Genomic DNA, 18,768 nt, shown 5'->3' with positions numbered 1-18,768 from the left:
CCTGCTCCACGAGCTAGAGGGAGCCCCAGCTGAGGAAGCGTCAAGGCCCCAGCTGACAAAGCGTCAAGGCGAGTTAAGCAGCAGAGCGAGTTCGGCAGCAGGGCGAGGAGGCCAGGGCCCCCCACTCTGCCCGTCTGTTCCCTGACCTCAACTAAACTGCAGTCTCCAACCCATTGACATAATAAACCTTAAACAAAACTATGCAGGTAAGAAGCCAGCAGGGGTGTGGGGGCTTTCCAGTGTTTTGCACCGCCTGCAGCATGTACGACTATCTGCCTGTTGGACAGAAGTCGTGGGTATGCTCTCGGTGCAATGAGCTCCTGGCTCTCCGGGAACGACTTCATTTCCTTGAGGCCAAGGTGGCGGACCTGGAAAAGCTGAGAGAGGCAGAGAGGTGTGTGGAGGAGGCCTTCAGGGACGTATAGCTGTGTCCCACTCCAACGATGATAGCTCTCCTGCTATCATGGACAACGATGGTCTTGGGGAAGGAGAGCATCCAGCTGAGGAAGAGGGAAACGATCCCTTACAAGGGACCCATTCCTTGGGGGATGAGCAGCTATCCTCTCGTGCCGAAGATATATCTCCAGGGGGTGGAGGGATCCTTGTAGTGGGTGATTTGATCATTAGGAACATAGACAGTGGGGTGTGTGATGGGCGTGTAGACCGCAAGGTGTTTTGCCTGCCTGGTGCGAAGGTTGCGGATATCGCCCGTCATGTAGATAGTTTGGTAGACAGTGCTGAGGAGGAGTCAGTGGTCGTGGTGCACGTTGGCACCAACGACATGGGGAAATACAGCCGTGAGGTCCTGGAAGCAAAATTTAGGTTGCTAGGTAGGATGCTGAAAGCCAGGACCTCCAAGGTGGCTTTCTCTGAAATGCTACTGGTTCCACGCGCACGACCAGCCAGACAGGCCCAGCTTTGCAGTCTCAATGCGTGGATGAGACGATGGTGTCGGGTGGAAGGGTTTGGATTTGTTAGGCACTGGGGAACATTTTGGGACAAGCCGGGCCTGTACAAAAGGGACGGCCTCCACTTGAACCAGAATGGAACCAGACTGCTGGCACTTAAAATTAAAAAGGTGGCAGAGCAGCTTTTAAACTGTCTGAGGGGGGAAACCCGACAGGAGCTGAGAAAGGTCCGGTTCGGAATAAACCTCCCCCCTGGGATAAAAACCAAAGAAATGATGAAATTTTAAAAGGGGTAGGCCTAGAAGTAGGCATTGTGAGAGCAGGGGCACAGGATATAAATTCAGAAGAGCAAAATTACCACAGGCCTAACCACAAGTGCCAAAGACACTTGAAGAGAGACACTGCTTACAAGTGCCTGTACGCTAATGCTAGGAGCCTGCGAACCAAGATGGGAGAACTGGAGTGCTTGGTCTTAGAGGAGAGCATTGATATAGTGAGCATAACGGAGACCTGGTGGAATGGAGAAAACCAGTGGGATACAGTTATCCCTGGATATAAACTATATCGGAAGGACAGGGAAGGACGTATTGGTGGCGGAGTCGCTCTATACGTGAAAGAAGGCATTGAATCCAGCAAGCTCGAAACCCCCAAAGAGGCAGACTCCTCCACAGAATCGTTGTGGGTGGTGATACCATGCCCCAGGAGGGACTTAATACTGGGAACGATCTATCGTCCCCCTGATCAAAATGCTCAGGGAGACCTTGAGATGAGATATGAAATTGAGGAAGCATCCAAACTAGGAAATGTGGTAGTAATGGGTGACTTCAACTACCCGGACATAGACTGGCTGCATATGTGTTCCAGTCATGACAAAGAAGCAAAGTTTCTAGATATTCTAAATGACTATTCCCTAGACCAGTTGGTCATGGAACCGACCAGAGGGACGGCAACCCTGGACTTAATCCTCAGTGGGGACCAGGACCTGGTGCGAGATGTAAGTGTTGTTGAACCGATTGGGAGCAGTGACCACAGTGCTATTAAATTAAACATACATGTAACTGGCCAATTGCCAAGAAAATCCAACACGGTCACATTTGACTTCAAAAGAGGAAACTTCACAAAAATGAGGGGATTGGTAAAAAGAAAGCTGAAAAACAAAGTCCAGAGGTTCACATCACTCGAAAATGCTTGGAAGTTGTTTAAAAACACTATATTAGAAGCTCAACTGGAGTGCATACCACAGATCAGAAAAGGTACCGCCAGGGCCAAGAAGATTAACCAGTTGCCGGAAGCCTCAGGAGGGGAGAGTGTTCTTGCACTCGGGTCCTGCTTGTGGGCTTCCCCCAGGCACCTGGTTGGCCACTGTGAGAACAGGATGCTGGACTAGATGGGCCACTGGCCTGATCCAGCAGGCTCTTCTTATGTTCTTATGTTCTTAAGATGCCAGCATGGTTAACGAGCAAAGTCAAGGAAGCTCTTAGAGGCAAAAAGTCTTCCTTCAAAAAATGGAAGTCTTGTCCAAATGAAGAAAATAAAAAAGAACACAAACTCTGGCAAAAGAAATGCAAGAAGACAATAAGGGATGCTAAAAAAGAATTTGAGGAGCACATTGCTAAGAACATAAAAACCAACAACAAAAAATTCTATAAATACATTCAAAGCAGGAGACCATCTAGGGAGGCGATTGGACCCTTGGATGATAAGGGAGTCAAAGGTGTACTAAAGAACGATAAGGAGATTGCAGAGAAGCTAAATGAATTCTTTGCATCTGTCTTCACAGTGGAAGATATAGGGCAGATCCCTGAACCTGAACTAACATTTGCAGAAAGGGATTCTGAGGAACTGAGACAAATAGTGGTAACGAGAGAGGAAGTTCTAAGCTTAATGGACAATATAAAAACTGACAAATCACCGGGCCCTGATGGCATCCACCCGAGAGTTCTCAAAGAACTCAAAGGTGAAATTGCTGATCAGCTAACTAAAATATGTAACTTGTCCCTCGGGTCCTCCTCCGTGCCTGAGGACTGGAAAGTGGCAAATGTAACGCCAATCTTCAAAAAGGGATCCAGAGGGGATCCCGGAAATTACAGGCCAGTTAGCTTAACTTCTGTCCCTGGAAAACTGGTAGAAAGTATGATTAAAGCTAGATTAACTAAGCACATAGAAGAACAAGCCTTGCTGAAGCAGAGCCAGCATGGCTTCTGCAAGGGAAAGTCCTGTCTCAGTAACCTATTAGAATTCTTTGAGAGTGTCAACAAGCATATAGATAGAGGTGATCCAGTGGACATAGTGTACTTAGACTTTCAAAAAGCGTTTGACAAGGTACCTCACCAAAGGCTTCTGAGGAAGCTTAGCAGTCATGGAATAAGAGGAGAGGTCTGTGATGTTCCTATATATTAGTGTATATATGGTAAGTGCTGGTTGTTTAGAGTATACATGGTAAGTAGTGAAAGAGGAGGGGGAGTGAATGGGCAATAGAATGCTTGATGATTGGCTGAATGTTTAAAATGGCTGACAGTATAAATGAAAGGATGACAGGTAAATCTGGGTGAATGTGAGGTGGTGAATTGTGGAATCTGGGGGAAGAAGAGAAAGAGTGGATTGCTTGGTGGGGTTTAGAGAGTTGTTTACCAGGAGGGAGGTGGAGTTCGGATTAGTATTGAGTAAAACTATATGCTTATGTGCCTTAAGAAGAAATCTTGTTAATCTTGTTAGCTTTGTTATCTGTAATAAATACTTAATTTGGTTTACCAAAGGCCTGATGCTTGGCTGGGGTTTCACAGACCAGAAGGGAGGGTAAGGTAATGACCAAGGCTGAAGGGGAACTGTAACAAATGGTGGCAGCGGTGAAGAGAATAACAATACCAGTATTCAGAGTCTCTGGGAATACTAGTATTGGGACGTTACTGGTGGTTGCCTAGCAGGGGGATCTGTTGAGGTCTGTGCTAGAGCGGGGAGAGAAATCATAAGAGAGAGTGGTCCGGACTGGTGGAGTCCCTGGTGGTGCCTAGAGACAGGCAGTAACCACGAGCAGGTAGGAACCTGACAGGGAGAGCCAGGGAAGGACGCATCACAAGGTCTTCTTGAGGATAAGAAATTGGTTAAGAAGCAGAAAGCAGAGAGTAGGAATAAACGGACAGTTCTCCCAATGGAGGGCTGTAGAAAGTGGAGTCCCTCAAGGATCGGTATTGGGACCTGTACTTTTCAACTTGTTCATTAATGACCTAGAATTAGGAGTGAGCAGTGAAGTGGCCAAGTTTGCTGATGACACTAAATTGTTCAGGGTTGTTGAAACAAAAAGGGATTGCGAAGAGCTCCAAAAAGACCTCTCCAAACTGAGTGAATGTGCAGAAAAATGGCAAATGCAATTCAATATAAACAAGTGTAAAATTATGCATATTGGAGCAAAAAATCTTAATTTCACATATACGCTCATGGGGTCTGAACTGGCGGTGACCGACCAGGAGAGAGACCTCGGGGTTGTAGTGGACAGCACGATGAAAATGTCGACCCAGTGTGCGGCAGCTGTGAAAAAGGCAAATTCCATGCTAGCAATAATTAGGAAAGGTATTGAAAATAAAACAGCCGATATCATAATGCCGTTGTATAAATCTATGGTGCGGCCGCATTTGGAATACTGTGTACAGTTCTGGTCGCCTCATCTCAAAAAGGATATTATAGAGTTGGAAAAGGTTCAGAAGAGGGCAACCAGAATGATCAAGGGGATGGAGCGACTCCCTTACGAGGAAAGGTTGCAGCATTTGGGGCTTTTTAGTTTAGAGAAAAGGCGGGTCAGAGGAGACATGATAGAAGTGTATAAAATTATGCATGGCATTGAGAAAGTGGATAGAGAAAAGTTCTTCTCCCTCTCTCATAATACTAGAACTCGTGGACATTCAAAGAAGCTGAATGTTGGAAGATTCAGGACAGACAAAAGGAAGTACTTCTTTACTCAGCGCATAGTTAAACTATGGAATTTGCTCCCACAAGATGCAGTAATGGCCACCAGCTTGGACGGCTTTAAAAGAAGATTAGACAAATTCATGGAGGACAGGGCTATCAATGGCTACTAGCCATGATGTCTGTGCTCTGCCACCCTAGTCAGAGGCAGCATGCTTCTGAAAACCAGTTGCCGGAAGCCTCAGGAGGGGAGAGTGTTCTTGCACTCGGGTCCTGCTTGCGGGCTTCCCCCAGGCACCTAGTTGGCCACTGTGAGAACAGGATGCTGGACTAGATGTGCCACTGGCCTGATCCAGCAGCCTCTTCTTATGTTCTTGAGCTGTACTGAGATGTAATTTTGAACTGTACTGAACTGAAAATGTATGATGCAATGTACTGAAATGTATTGCAAGAAGTATTGTAGAAATGTATTACTGTATGACTATGTATTGTGGAGATGTATTGTTGAGATTTTTTTGTAATTGACAGACATGATGGGAAAAAGGGGGGCTTGTTGGCATGAGGCCTAGTAGTTTTCCATCAAGTCTGCAAAACTGTAACTAGGGGGAGTTATGTCTTAGCCCAGTCTGGGAACGGACTGCCAAGGCCATTGCTATGGTAACCATCTGATAGACTGGGAAAGTTCTAACAGAGTCTGTAAATTGTGTCTTCTGATTTATGCCTCTGATCTGTGAGGCTGGTTTTCTGTGTATTGCCTCTGCACTGAGAGGTTGTCTTTTGTGTTTACCTTTGGAGAGAGATGTACCAGAGGGGGGGATGACTGAAGAAACTCTACATGTATTTACTCTTAAGCCTTAAGCCATAATGTCTTAATAAAAGACTCTTAACATGCTCTAATGCTCTGAAGAAGTTTCTTGCTCAACTTAACTCCAACGTAATGTATGCTGTTTCAAGCAACAACGCACACACGCCAACAGCATCTGGATCCATTTAGTCCTTGTTTCAGCACACATCTTCCTAAGGTGTAATTTGAGGGTCTGATTAGCTCTTTCTACTGCCCCGCTACTCTGGGGTCTCCAGGCACAATGAAGCTTCCAATCCAGTCCCAGCGCTTTACTAAGCCTTTCAGTCATTTCAGCTTGGAAGGCTGCACCATTGTCACTATTGATTTGCTTAGGCAGGCCGTACCTGGGGATGATATCTTCAAGTAAATGTTTAACCACTTCCCTGGATCCTTCAGATCTAACTGGCCAGGCCTCGACCCATCGGGAGAAGGTGCATACGGTCACCAGTAAAAGCTTATACCCGCCGGCAGGTGACATATGAGTGAAATCTATTTGGATCACTTGGAATGGCCGGCTCCCACGAAGAATTTGGCCTGGCTCAGGAACAGGTCCCCTCCTGGGATTGTTTCGGGCGCATATCACACATCTCCGGGAAGCCTCGGCACACAGAGAAGCCAACTTATCGATGAACATAGTCTTTTCAATTAAATGACGAAGCGCCTCTTTGCCTAGATGACACTGATTGTGCATATGAAACACAGCAGTTCGAGCCATACGCTGAGGCACCCAGATCTTTCCATTAGGAAGGACATACCACTCCCGTTGGCGGGTATAACCTTGTTCCTGTCCCTCCTCGGTTTCCTCTCTGGTGTAAGGCAATTGCGAGGGCATGGGAGGCAACGAAATGGTCATGAGGTTAACAGTTTTCGGAAGGGGTTTAAGGGCGGCCTCCTTAGCAGCCCGATCCGCCCGAGCATTCCCCCTAGCAATAGGGTCGGCCTTTCCTGTATGAGCTCGGCAGTGGATTACAGCAACTTGGAAAGGTTTCCAAACAGCCTCCAGCAGTTGACGAATTTCAGGTGCATGTGCTATCTCCTTACCCTCTGCAGTTAAAAATCCCCTTTCTCTGTATAGAGCTCCATGTACCTGAACGGTAAGGAAAGCATATTTTGAATCCGTGTAAATGGTGACCTTTTTCCCTTCGGCCCATTTTAAGGCTTCGATGAGGGCTATCAACTCGGCTTTTGGCGCGGAGGTGTTAGGAGGCAATGGCTCAGCCCTCAGAACCTGATCTTCAGTAACCACGGCATACCCTGCATGCCGGGTTCCTTTTATGACTGAACTACTCCCATCGGTGAACAGTACAATTCCCCCAGGAATCGGTACATCCTTCAAGTCAGGTCGACTAGAGTGGACTATGGACATCACTTCTTCACACTGGTGCACCGGCTCTTCAGGTAAGGGCATCAGAGTAGCAGGATTTAGGGTTGTACGATCTCTTATCATTATATGTGGATTTTCACATAACTGGGCTCGATACTTCACCAAGCGAGAATTGGTCATCCACTTAGGTCCCTGTACTTCTAATAATGACTGAATGGAATGAGGAGCCGTTACTTCTATGGACTGACCATAAGTTAGCTTGGTGGCTTCGGTTAAAAGAAGGGATTCAGCCGCAATGCTGCGGAGGCACCCAGGCCATCCACGGCTGACAGGGTCCATGTTTTTACTAAGATAGGCATCAGGTCGATTCCAATTTCCGACACGTTGCGTGAGAACTCCTACTGCAGTTCCCTTTCTCTCATCCACAAATAGTTGAAAAGGTTTAGTGATGTCAGGTAGACCCAAAGCAGGGAGACTGGTCAAGGCCTGTTTCAATCGTCTCAGGGCCGAAGTTTCTGCACTAGTCCATTCCAGGGGATATGACTCCGGAATCTTCCCCTTCAATAGATCATATAGGGGTTTAGTTAGGGAAGCATAGTCAAAGATCCAAATGCGGCAATAGCCGGCCATTCCCAAGAATACTTGAAGTTCCTTTTTATTGGTCGGTCTAGGCACGCAACCAATAGTTTGGGTTCTACTAGCTCCTAGGATACGGGTATCTTTCTTAATTATAAATCCCAAATAGGTGACTTCTTGGCTGCAGATCTGCGCTTTGGCCTTGCTGGCGCGGTATCCACACTCCTCAAGCCACCAAAGCAGTTCAACAGTATCCGCCAGACATTCCTCTCTCGTCTGACGGGGTAACAGGAGGTCATCCACATATTGGAGGACCAAACCAACCTCCTCTTGGAACCTTTGGAGGTCTCTAGCTAGTTGCTGTCCGAACAGGGTAGGCGAGTTCTTGAACCCTTGTGGCAGCCTGGACCACGCAAACTGTTTTTTCTGACCGGTACGTGGATGTTCCCATGTAAAGGCGAAGATGGCTTGAGAGTCAGGGTGCAGAGGGATGGTGAAGAAGGCATCCTTTAAGTTGATCACGGAATACCACAAACTTCCTCCTGGAATCAAACTTATAAGAGAATATGGGTTGGCCACCACAGCTACAATGTCTTTGATCTGTTGATTGACAAGGCGGAGATCTTGCACAGGGCGGTAGAGAGGTGCTGGTCCCAAACTCGGCTTTTTTACAGGTAATAGAGGAGTATTCCAAGCTGAGACAATTGGGACTAGAACATTGAGTTGAATCAATTTACCCAAATGTTCATGCATAGAAACCTTGGCGTCCGCTGGAATTGTGTATTGAGGTTGATTGACAACAGCATAATCATCCTTTAAATCTATTTGAAGCGGCTCAGCGAATTTGGCTAGTCCCCCAGGATGGTCTTCAGCCCATATTCCCGGAACAGCCCTAATGACCTGAAGGGCTACTGATGTATAGTGGATTGTTGGTGATGCACACAACCCCAAAATTGGTCCAAGCCTCCAAGCTTCTTGAAGAGGACAAGTTAACAACAGGGGTTGTCCTCCGGCTGTAGCTGTGACGCGGCAGTCAAGGTGGAAAGATAATGTGGCTTGGACTTTACAAAGAAGGTCTCGGCCAATCAGGGGTATCGGGCAGGAAGGAATCAGGAGAAATTCATGCTCTACTTCGCATGAGCCTACTTTGGTACCGACTGATTTAAACTGGGGGGCTTGTAGCACCCGTCCTCCGGCTCCTACAACAGGAACGCAGGCCTTTCTCTTCAACGGTATGGGTAACTTGGTATTGAGGACCGAGCGTTGGGCTCCGGAGTCCAGGAGACCTCTAATCTGTCTGCCTCCCACAGTAATTTCCAGTACGGGGTCGGGAGGCAGTGGGCCCCGCAGGCAGCCTCAGTCTTCCTCGTAGTAGTTCTCTATAGTCATGGCGCTGGCGGGCTGCGGCGCCTGAGGGAACGGTAGTGCTTGTGGGTTGAGCCCTCCTCGTCCCCTACCCCGGCCTCGTCCCCTACCAGGTCCGATACCTCGGCCACGACTTCTCCACTGTACCTGGGGCTTATCCGGACATTCATTTTTCCAATGGCCTTCTTTTTTGCAATATGCACACTGATTGCATCCCAGCGCGATCTGGTGAGGACGGGAAACTTGTCCTTGTTCTTCCTGGGGCCTTAACGCAGCTGCAATGAGGCTGGCTTTTTCCTTCATGCGTTTCGCCTGTTCCCGTTTCTCTTCCACATCTCGGTTAAGAAACACTTTATCTGCGAGTGCCTTCTATTGGCTGAGTGGCATTCCTTCAAACCCTTCAGATTTCTGTAACTTTTTCCTGATATCAGGTGCTGATTGAGACACAAAGGCCAAAGCTACTGTTTGCCGGTTTTTCTCATCTTCCGGATCTATAGGGGTGTATCTTCTGTATGCCTTCATAAGCCGTTCTAGGAAAGCGCCTGGACTCTCCTCCCTTTCCTGGACTACATCATGGATTTTCTGCATATTCATCATTCGCTTTCACCCTTTCTTCACAGCTTCCACAAATGCCTGCTGATATTGTCGCATCACAATACGGTCTGCTGTAGTGGAAATATCCCATCGTGGATCAGCAGTGGGGGCGAACCTGGCCAGGTAGTCTGCATGGTTTCTAACCTCAGCACCCTCCCGCTTAGCAATCTTGAGTGCTGCTTCTTCCAAGTTAGTCTGTATCTGCATTCGCTGTTCAGTAGTCAGTAAGTAGCCCATTAATTGCTGTATATCAGACCAAGTAGGATTCTGGGCGGCCACGATTCCATCTACCATATCTACAAACTTTTCTGGCTCTTCCTCATATGATGGCCCGTGGTTCTTCCAATTAAGTAGGTCGGATGAATTAAAGGGTACATAAGTGTATGTATTAACCGAAGCATATCTCGTCCCACCAGGATCAGTTTGATTGGTGACCGGGACCATAGCTGGAACAGTACGAACAGGTAAGATCTTGGCCTTTTCAGTTTCATCTCTTTCCCTAACTTCCCGGGACTGAACAGGGCTTGAACTAGTTAATTCTCTTGCTATCAGTCGCATGGACCGTCGAGGACCGTCCACTCCTTCTCCAAGCGAACCTGTGGATTGATCTAAAGGTTCCTCTAACGTGGATAGCTGTGGGTACAGAAGCACCTCAGTTTGGTTAAGGGAGGAAAGTGGTGGTTGGACTAGAGGGGGTTCAAGTGAAGGTAATACTGTTGGCGCGCTCGGGCAGACATAAGGCGGTGGCGACTCCTCTGTAGGGCCCTCCAAAATAGGCTTCATCTTTGGGTCTGCGTTGATAGTTTGACCGAGAAATTTAGGTTTTACTACAGTGGCCGCAGGGTTGAGGTGGCTCGAAACAGTCTTCTTCCGAGATTTCTTGGCTTGGGCTAACATAACAGTGGCAGCATTTTCCACCCATTTCCTTGCCGAAGGTGGCGGATTATCTGCCACTTTCCTCCACCCTTTCACATAAGGAATATCCTCAGGGTACCCAGGATTCCCTTCTATTGTGACCACATTCCAGAGACGAGAAATAGGTGAGTAAAAGGTGCCCTTAGAGGGCCAGTCCACAAGGGGGCCTAGTCCCGGCCAGTCCCAAGAACACTTGACCTTCATGGTCTCCACGTTGCATTCACTGGGGTTGAAGGCTTCGGAGAAGTGTTTGATCATTAACTCTAAAGGGGTTGAAGAGCCTCCCCCCATCCTGACCTAATCTGATCCTACTCTAATTCAAAACAGAACAGAAGACAGGCACATAAAGGGAGGGAGGACAGGATACGAGCTGGCTATCGGATTTGGGGGAGCCAGGCCGCTGAGACTAAGGTTTCCAATCATGCACCGCAAGCCCACGCCCCCCAGACTTTCAAGACACCCGTAGGCATCCCAGGACCAGTGCGTCCAACGGCCAGATGTGGAAATCAATCGGTCAGTCACTCACACTTATCAAACACACAACAGGAAACCCCCTTCCCAAACCTCCCGACAGAGAAACAGAAATGGGGATTGATCAGATCCCCCTTCAGCCCCTAGAGGCTGGCTGGCAGTCAGAAACAGGACAGAACAGAAAAGGATCCCTTAATACTCGCCTGGCGATGAATACTTCCGGCACCGGTTTAAAGTGATCTGGACTGAACTTCTGAAAGGCCTCCGTTGGCTCCGCGTCGCTCCCCGGCCTCCTCCCTAGCCCAGCCGGGCATCAGCAACTGCTGAAGGCGCGCTCCCTGCAGAGTAGTGAAGCGATCTGGGGAACCGCGCGGCCCAAGGAAGGTGCAGGGGAAATATCCCTGACCGAGAACTCCGCTGTAGGACAAGGGGAAATACCCTTGACCTCGAGTCCCTGTTCGGGCGCCAAAATGTTAAGGTAAGAATTGGAGTCTCAGGCCCAAGTTTGGTTCATCAGATAACTTTATTGCTAGCAAGGGCACAGCAGGATTTGTTCACCAAAACTGTGCGCCAAACAACCAGGGCGTGGTACTTTTATATGATCAACAACAACAGAAAAGATACATTGGCGCGTGCGCACTAACATAACTGCGTAGCCAGTAATTTTCCATACCCCAGTCACTGGCCTACGTGCAATACTTCCCTTTACCAATGGCGTCCCGTTACCCTCACAGCACCAAGGCCTAGCATAGCAGCAAAAGAGATAAGTGCTAATAAAAACATTGGAACTTCTCAGGCAGTGGAATGTCAGCTTTGACGGGGTGAAAGCTGGGCCATAAACTCATGAGCCGGCAGCTGGCTGGGTTGTAAATCTGCCAAGGCTAGGAACATAACAGGGAAGAGACAAGGGAAGATCAGAGGAGTCTTTTCAAGCGCATGTACCGAGTCAGTGTCCAAGAAGCAAAGTCAAGGGGGAAATTCCGGGTCCAGTTAGCGAAGAGATCAGTCCAAGAGTCTGGGTTCTGGAAACTGGGTCTAGCGTGGAGGTCACAACCGATGTTGTAGTCAGCATCCCACTGAAGTCAAGAACTGCCTTTTAAATCCCACTCCCTAAGACAAGTGCAGGTAATCAGCCCTCGGGCTCCCAAGAGCTTGCTGTTTTAAACAGCCAGACCAGCGGCGTTGTTGCATTACTCACTGGCATCTTCACTCCACAGGGAGGAGGGGAGCCTCCTGTTCACTCTCTGAATCCGACTGAGCGGCTTTAGCTGTGTCCTGAACTGTCTCCAGTTGAGGGAGAGCTGGATCTGCATCCTGGGAGATTCCGCTTGTTCCTTGTCCTAGGTCTGCTGCTGCTGCCCTCCAGTCTTCCTCCTCTGAGGACTCATCTGAAGGAGGCATGACAAGGAAAATGAAAGTGACTCAGCAGAGTCAGAGACTGGAATGTCTCCAAGGTTGCGCAGGTTAAAGAAGAGACAGTTACAAGTAGCGCCATTTTGTTCACCTCCCCCATCGTAGCCCCCATGTTAAAGCTAGGGCTGAGAAGAGCCTGAATTAATAGTGCCAGGTGCCCTCCCCTTTTCTGTATATATAGAAGTAGCATTGCTTGTATTTGCTAGTGTGATAACTCATCTACTATTGCTTCCAATGTTTAGTATGCCTGTTCATGTTTGAATCCTGATTTAGGCCTGGCATGAGATGCTAGATCCCTATTCTGATTTCTAGAATAAAGCTTTATGCATAAAACACAGTCATCGAATCCTCACTCTGCTTCTCTGGTTGGGAGCTTGGACATTACCTCCCTGAAACACTCCAGAAGGATACCATGATCAACAGTATTGAAAGCCACTGAGAGATCAAGGAGAATGAGCAAGGTCACATTCCTCCTATCTCTCTCACTACAGCTGTCATCAACCAGGGCAACCAGAACCATTGCCAGCCTGAAGCCAGACTAGAATGGATCTAAATAATCAGTTTCCTCCAAGAATGCTTGAAGCTGGACCACCACCACCTTCTCAAGCACCTTGTCCAAAAAGGAGATATTTGCTGCTGGGTGATACTTATTTAATATTTCTGGATCCAATTACTCTGGGGCATTTGGGAAAATAAATATGGATGGCAGCCTTCCAGACCAAGCTGCTGCCATCATGTAGGCCCACGGTTTGGAGAGGAAAGAAGCTTGTGGGTGTTTGGGAAAGTGGGCAGAAAGTACTAAGCAGAAACAAAGGATGATGGATCACATGAGGCAATGTGGACCCCTTGCATTAAAAACAGTCAGTCTAGTTGACTGCTTGTTTCTGTTCACGAGGAGTTACGCAAGAGTGAATTGCAGAATGTATTGAATTTGCCTTACGTTTTCTTAGAGTCAGCAGAATACAGCAACCCATAGGGACTGATGTGATGCTTCCGTTCAGGCCCAGATTCAGCACTTTAGTCCAACTGTAACAGGCAGGCTGTTGACAGCAGCTGTGGTGTCCAACATCCCTCAAGTACATTATGCCAAACTGAGTGACTCAGCAGTCCACCCATGGAAATTGGTATGCCTGAACTAGGGGGAAGCATTTGCTGGCTTTGCTGAAGTCTTATATTTGCTACTCCTATCACCTATTTAATCTTGTAAATTTGGTTTAGTTCACTGAAAAGGCACAGCTCTCCTGATATCTATGGAGTTTAACCAGTGATTATTTCCCCCAATATCTCATAAGCACTCAGGACATGAAAACACCCATGGGTTCCTACTGCAAAGATACCACCAGTTTCTATTTTCATGTTCTGTCAAATAAAATCTGGATGCCTGGTGAGATTGCTGTTGGTCCTGGGGGAGAAGAAATAGAAGTGGAAGAGGGAGCAATAGAATACTGACGAGTGCACTGCTGCTGCTCGCTTGACTTGCTTTTAAAGGCACTTTTGTGATGCAGATGATCACAGCAGAACAGTTATTCAAGTATCATCAGAGATGGATATGAGCCGTGATTTTCAAAGCATGGAGGAGGACGGGGAAACAAAGGCAAAACTGAAAAAACAAAAGACCTCCTCCCCCATTCTACTTTGGTTTGAAATTAATGGGAGTTTTGCCACTTCCTTCAATATGGGGCAAGGCTCCCACATAAGTTCTTGTAATGTATTTTAATTGAGTGAACGTTACATTCAAAGAGCTATTTGATATGGCAAACAAGGCTTGAGAGAGGCAGCCTGGCTTCAGGAAGCTAGATGCCAAACAGCCCTGTTTTTTCTTACAGACTCTCTGGCCACATTACAGTCCTGCCAACCCATCTACACTAATTCACTTTTCCTATCCACTGAACATGAACAATTCTACATCTGAGCCTGGCTGCATTCCTTTCCTTGAATCCTCTAGCAGTTTCCATACAAAGGGAAATCTCCTACTGTAAATGGTTTTAAAAAACGAACTTCCTGCCAAACCTCGCAAGTGTGTTTATTTCTATTTGGCGCCGATAAGTAGCTTTCCAGTTCTGAGCAATGAAGCTATAGAAAGACAAAAACAAATTTATATTAATTCTCACCCTCACTCAAGTTTTTAACCATTTTCTGTTTGTAATGAGTAATGTGTGCTCTGGGGATGTTCCTAGAATACAGAGAATGCTCTTGACTATCAGCTGGTTCAAATTCTGAGGTTTCAAACTACAGCTGCTTCTTCTACAATAGGATGCATTTTGGACCTGTCTTGGTCTGGCCCTGCAGGCAGGCAGAGTGAGATGGGCAACTCAGGGTAGAGACACACTGTTTTGTCAATTCCAGTGTGTCTCCACTTCTCTTTCCTGAAAACTAGGGCACACAATGCTAGTCAAACTCCCCCTCCTTTTTTACTCTAAAACTCTGGTCAGATCAGTTTGAGTGCTTTTTTAAAAAAATTCAGCTTCAGGCAGATTTTGCAACTGATTGGTAGATCAACCCATTTGTCTCCCAGGTGGCCAATGGAAACACTTTGATGCAGGCTCACACAGGACAGTGATTGGCCCAACACTTTGCAGTGGGCAGTCCTGAAAAGTCTGAAGTCAGCAGTGGGGAAGGGAGGTGTGGCCAGCAGAGGGCACAGCTGCTTCAAAATGCAGCCAGAAAAACCATTATGGCTGCTTTTCAAGCTACAAGTGTGCCCATAGCCTCAGACAGCTGGTTCCACCCCCATCCGTGCTTCCTATAGAGTTTGTGTCTCACTAGTTCTCTCCAATCCATCAGGTTTCTGTTACATCAAATATTTGTGTTTTTAACAGTGTTGTAAATCACTTGGAGACCTTCAGTTAACAAGCAATTAACAAATCTAATGAAATCATCATCATCATCACCTTCATCATATCCACTACATCACTTCTCTCCTTTAAAACCAAGCACTCTACTTTGTCCATCTTGGCTCAGAGGCTTCTAGCATTGGCATATAAACATGTACACCATGCTGTCTTTCTTGTGTCTCCTTATGGCATGGGTGCTTCTTTATTTGTTGTATGAGTAGAACTATTGGGTGCAGGACCGGTTCTAAAGGGCGACCAGGTGGGGCACTGGCCCGAGGGCCCCTGGAGCTACAGGGGGGCCCTCAGCTGCCCCTCTGCTCCCCTTCCATGATCTGTGGCCCCTGCACCTACCTGTCTCCTATCTTTTACCATTGCCCTTAACAAAGATGGCGGCTGCAGTTTCCCTAAGGTACTGAAGTCCTTGCCACCATCTTAGTTGATGGCAGAGATGTGTGCGCGTAGCACGCACGCATGCCATCAACAAAAATGGCGGCAGCGGAGTCATCCCCTTAGGGAAACCATGGCCACCATCTTCATTAAGGGCAATGGTAAAAGACAGGAGACAGGTAGGAGACATGGGGGTGCGTGCGTGTGCACACGCCAGGGCCCAGGGCAAGCTGATGCCCAAGGGCCCCGGCATGCCTGGAGCCGCCCCTGATTGGGTGGTATCCAGTGTTCCTGTTCTGCTAGGGCAAGAGACTTCTGCTTCCAGAACAGAACTTTCTCTCCACTCCTCTGCACCCCTCCCCTGCATGCCTTCAAAACCAGCTTCTGATGGTTGAGGGACCCTCCAGAGCAGATTTTCTGGGGTATGCAGGGGAAGGAGAGGAGTGTGAAGTCTCACTTACAGAGCATTGGATTCAACCTAATATTCTTTATTTGTATGCTTTTCATTTTATGTTTTTTAATGTATTTATTAATTACAGAAGGGTTTTTGATCCAGTGGATGCCTCCACTAACAGAAAAGGAAGAGTGACCATTTTTGCCAATTGCCCTTTCTCTCTGTAGCCTCCCACATCACTTTCTGCCCTGTCTAGAACCAATGTTTGGGGCTTTGGGGAGTCACAAGGGAGAGAAGAATCAAGAAAAATTATTTCTCTTCTGTTTGTGGAACCATCCACTGGATCAGAAGCCCTTTCATGACCACAAGGAAAGAGTTGGACTCCAGCCTACATTTATACCCTGCTTTTCAGCTAATATTAACTCCTGAAGGAAGTTCACCATTAAAAACCCACCATAAGGTTCAGCATGTTAGCGATAGCTGGAAGTGTATATGGCAGACTCTTCTGGTCCCTGACAGCTGATAACATAGTACAGATACCAAGCTATTCCCTCCAGAGGGAGAGGATGACAGGAGTTGTAGACAGAATATGAATATGAAAGATGGATATTATATCTAGACAGAACGAACTGTTTGAACAAATGAAACTCTGACATATGCAGATAATAGTTAAATGAGATGCAAATTAAGAGCCCACCTTTTGGGATTCTGGCAACACTGGCAGTCCAATTTAATGTTTTCTTCTCAAGAGTAATTGGGTGATTAGGCTTTCTGGAGGAAAAGCAACATAGAACATTCTGGTGCCAACTATAACTATTCTAGCTACTCAACAAAAAGTGTGCTATCACAAGTTGAAATTTATACTTATGTAAAATGAAACAACACCAAGACACAGGTTTTATATTTGTGTTTTTTTTTAAAAATTGAATTCGAAGGAAAAAAATAAAGATGGAGCAATAATATTTTGGTGCCAGTATGCTCCCAGGCAGAGTTCCATCCTGATCAAAGGGTTAGCATAATAATACTCTGTGAAGTAGAGTGAATAAAATGGATGCTTTATTCCTTAATCTCAGTAGAAATTTTATTTTCTGAGCAAAAAGCATCTCACTTTGTTGCATCTGTGTCAGCTGCAGAGGTCACAAAATATTCTCAAGCTGTGATTAATTAATTGGGATGCAGTCAGGAGGGTTTTTTTGGAGAGTAGATCTCTGATTAGACCCTGATTGGACTTCCTTCCCTGTGTTCAATTGCACAGTAGAGTTCAGTGCTGTAAATCTATGATTCATTCAACGGCTCAGCCACTGAGCTCAGAAATCAATGCACTCCCAGCAAAAAATAATAATAAAAAAAAATGGATAGGGAGATGACAAGAAGGGAGAGAAAGCGAAGAGATCAATTTTCTGCTTTTAGATATTGTGAAATTGATATTACAATGCTAATAAATTGTAGTGGCTGATGTAGCAGCCCTAAGTCAACTTGAGCCTTGGAAGTCTTCCTTTCTCTAGAACCACCAAGGTACATGATCGGTACACTGGAGATAGAATTTTGTTCTGAGAGCTACCAACACTTTAGGGACTCCTATTCAGAAGTATTTGGATATAATGTTTTGGCAGTCTGTGGCTTCGGATATGTTCACGTTGAAATCCCAGGTAATGTTTCATGGGCTTTGCTTCTAGTCCTACAAATGTTAACATTTGATCCTTTAACTAGGTGATATGAGATGTTTGCTTCTAGTGTTTTAAGACAGCATCTATGAATGTTTGCCGTTTTACATCTGAACGTGGGAAACTACAGCAGAAACTTCCTATTAGATAGTCTGACTGCAGCAAAAACCATTTTCTAACTGTTGGCTGGTTCTCAACTTGGCTTATTTTAAACCTCTGCAAGCTAATTTTCTGGATTTGTGTAAGCAGCTGAGCTAGCTTTGCACTCAAATTTACATGCATTTGACTTTGGGCAAAACTGGGGAAGGGGAAGCTAGCCAGCTCCTTTTCTTAGGGATTGCCTTAGGAGAATTACCTAGGGTGTAATTTCTGAGTGGATAAATGGTGAGGAAGCATGACACTTTCTCTTCCTGCCATTTCCCCTCTCCAGATTACCCCCATCCAAGTTTCCTTTCCTTCCACAGCTACCAAACATGTGAAGATAAAAGTGGTTGAAATGCAGGAGGGATGGAAAGCAACATGGAGCAGAGAAACTGGAGACAGAAAAAGGTTGAGCATCTTCTCCACCATACTGGTTCTCCTCTAAAAATACCTTTTCTCAAAGCTGTTTTTCCCAAGGAAAAGCAACTGCTGGGGTTTTATTACAAGCTAAAGTATGTATTGTGAAGCTCTGTCTTTTGTGTCTGCGTTTCCTTTGAGGTCACATTCCATCTGCATAATGTTTTAAGAGTATGAAGGTAGAAACACACTCACTGTTCTTCTGGTTCTAGTGCATCTCCACCTCTTTTGAAAACAGGGGCACACAACGCTAGTCAAACCCCACCCCTTTTTATTGTAAAACCTGATGGGAGCAGCTTGAATGCATGCTTTTTTAAAAAAAATTCAACTTCAAAGAGATTTCGCAACTGATCAACCTGTTCCCCCTCCAGGTGTGGCTAATGGAAACACTTTGCCCTGGCAACTAGTGTGTTCACAGCCCTCAGTGAAGCACTGGGACTGCGAAAGCACATTTGCACAGCTCTTTTTTCAGAGGTGAGCATGAATCAGATGTGCTGTAATGAGACTCAAATGACTGTGGTCTATGCTGCACCTGATGCCAACTGACACGGGTTCCTGTACTCTTCTAGTGTGAAAGTGGCAGACAAGGATAATAATGGAATGAATACAATGAGCACAGTT

The 18,768-nt window shown here is 46.5% G+C and overlaps 1 protein-coding gene across 1 annotated transcript in view; it reads right to left on the bottom strand.

Moving 5' to 3' along the window:
* LOC133378808 (uncharacterized) overlaps positions 1-9,220 on the bottom strand; it is a 120,325-nt gene extending 111,105 nt beyond the window's left edge. The window contains exons 1-2 of the mRNA XM_061613428.1: positions 9,040-9,220; positions 5,774-8,751 (exon numbers count right to left, since the gene is read on the bottom strand). Of these exons, the coding sequence (XP_061469412.1) occupies positions 5,774-8,751; positions 9,040-9,220 (3,159 nt within the window). The remainder of the gene's footprint in view (positions 1-5,773; positions 8,752-9,039) is intronic.
* Positions 9,221-18,768: the final 9,548 nt, after the last annotated feature.

This window comes from Rhineura floridana, chromosome 3 (genome assembly GCF_030035675.1).
Source record: "Rhineura floridana isolate rRhiFlo1 chromosome 3, rRhiFlo1.hap2, whole genome shotgun sequence".
NCBI lineage: Eukaryota > Metazoa > Chordata > Lepidosauria > Squamata > Rhineuridae > Rhineura > Rhineura floridana.
This window is presented reverse-complemented; position numbering and strand designations above follow the sequence as displayed.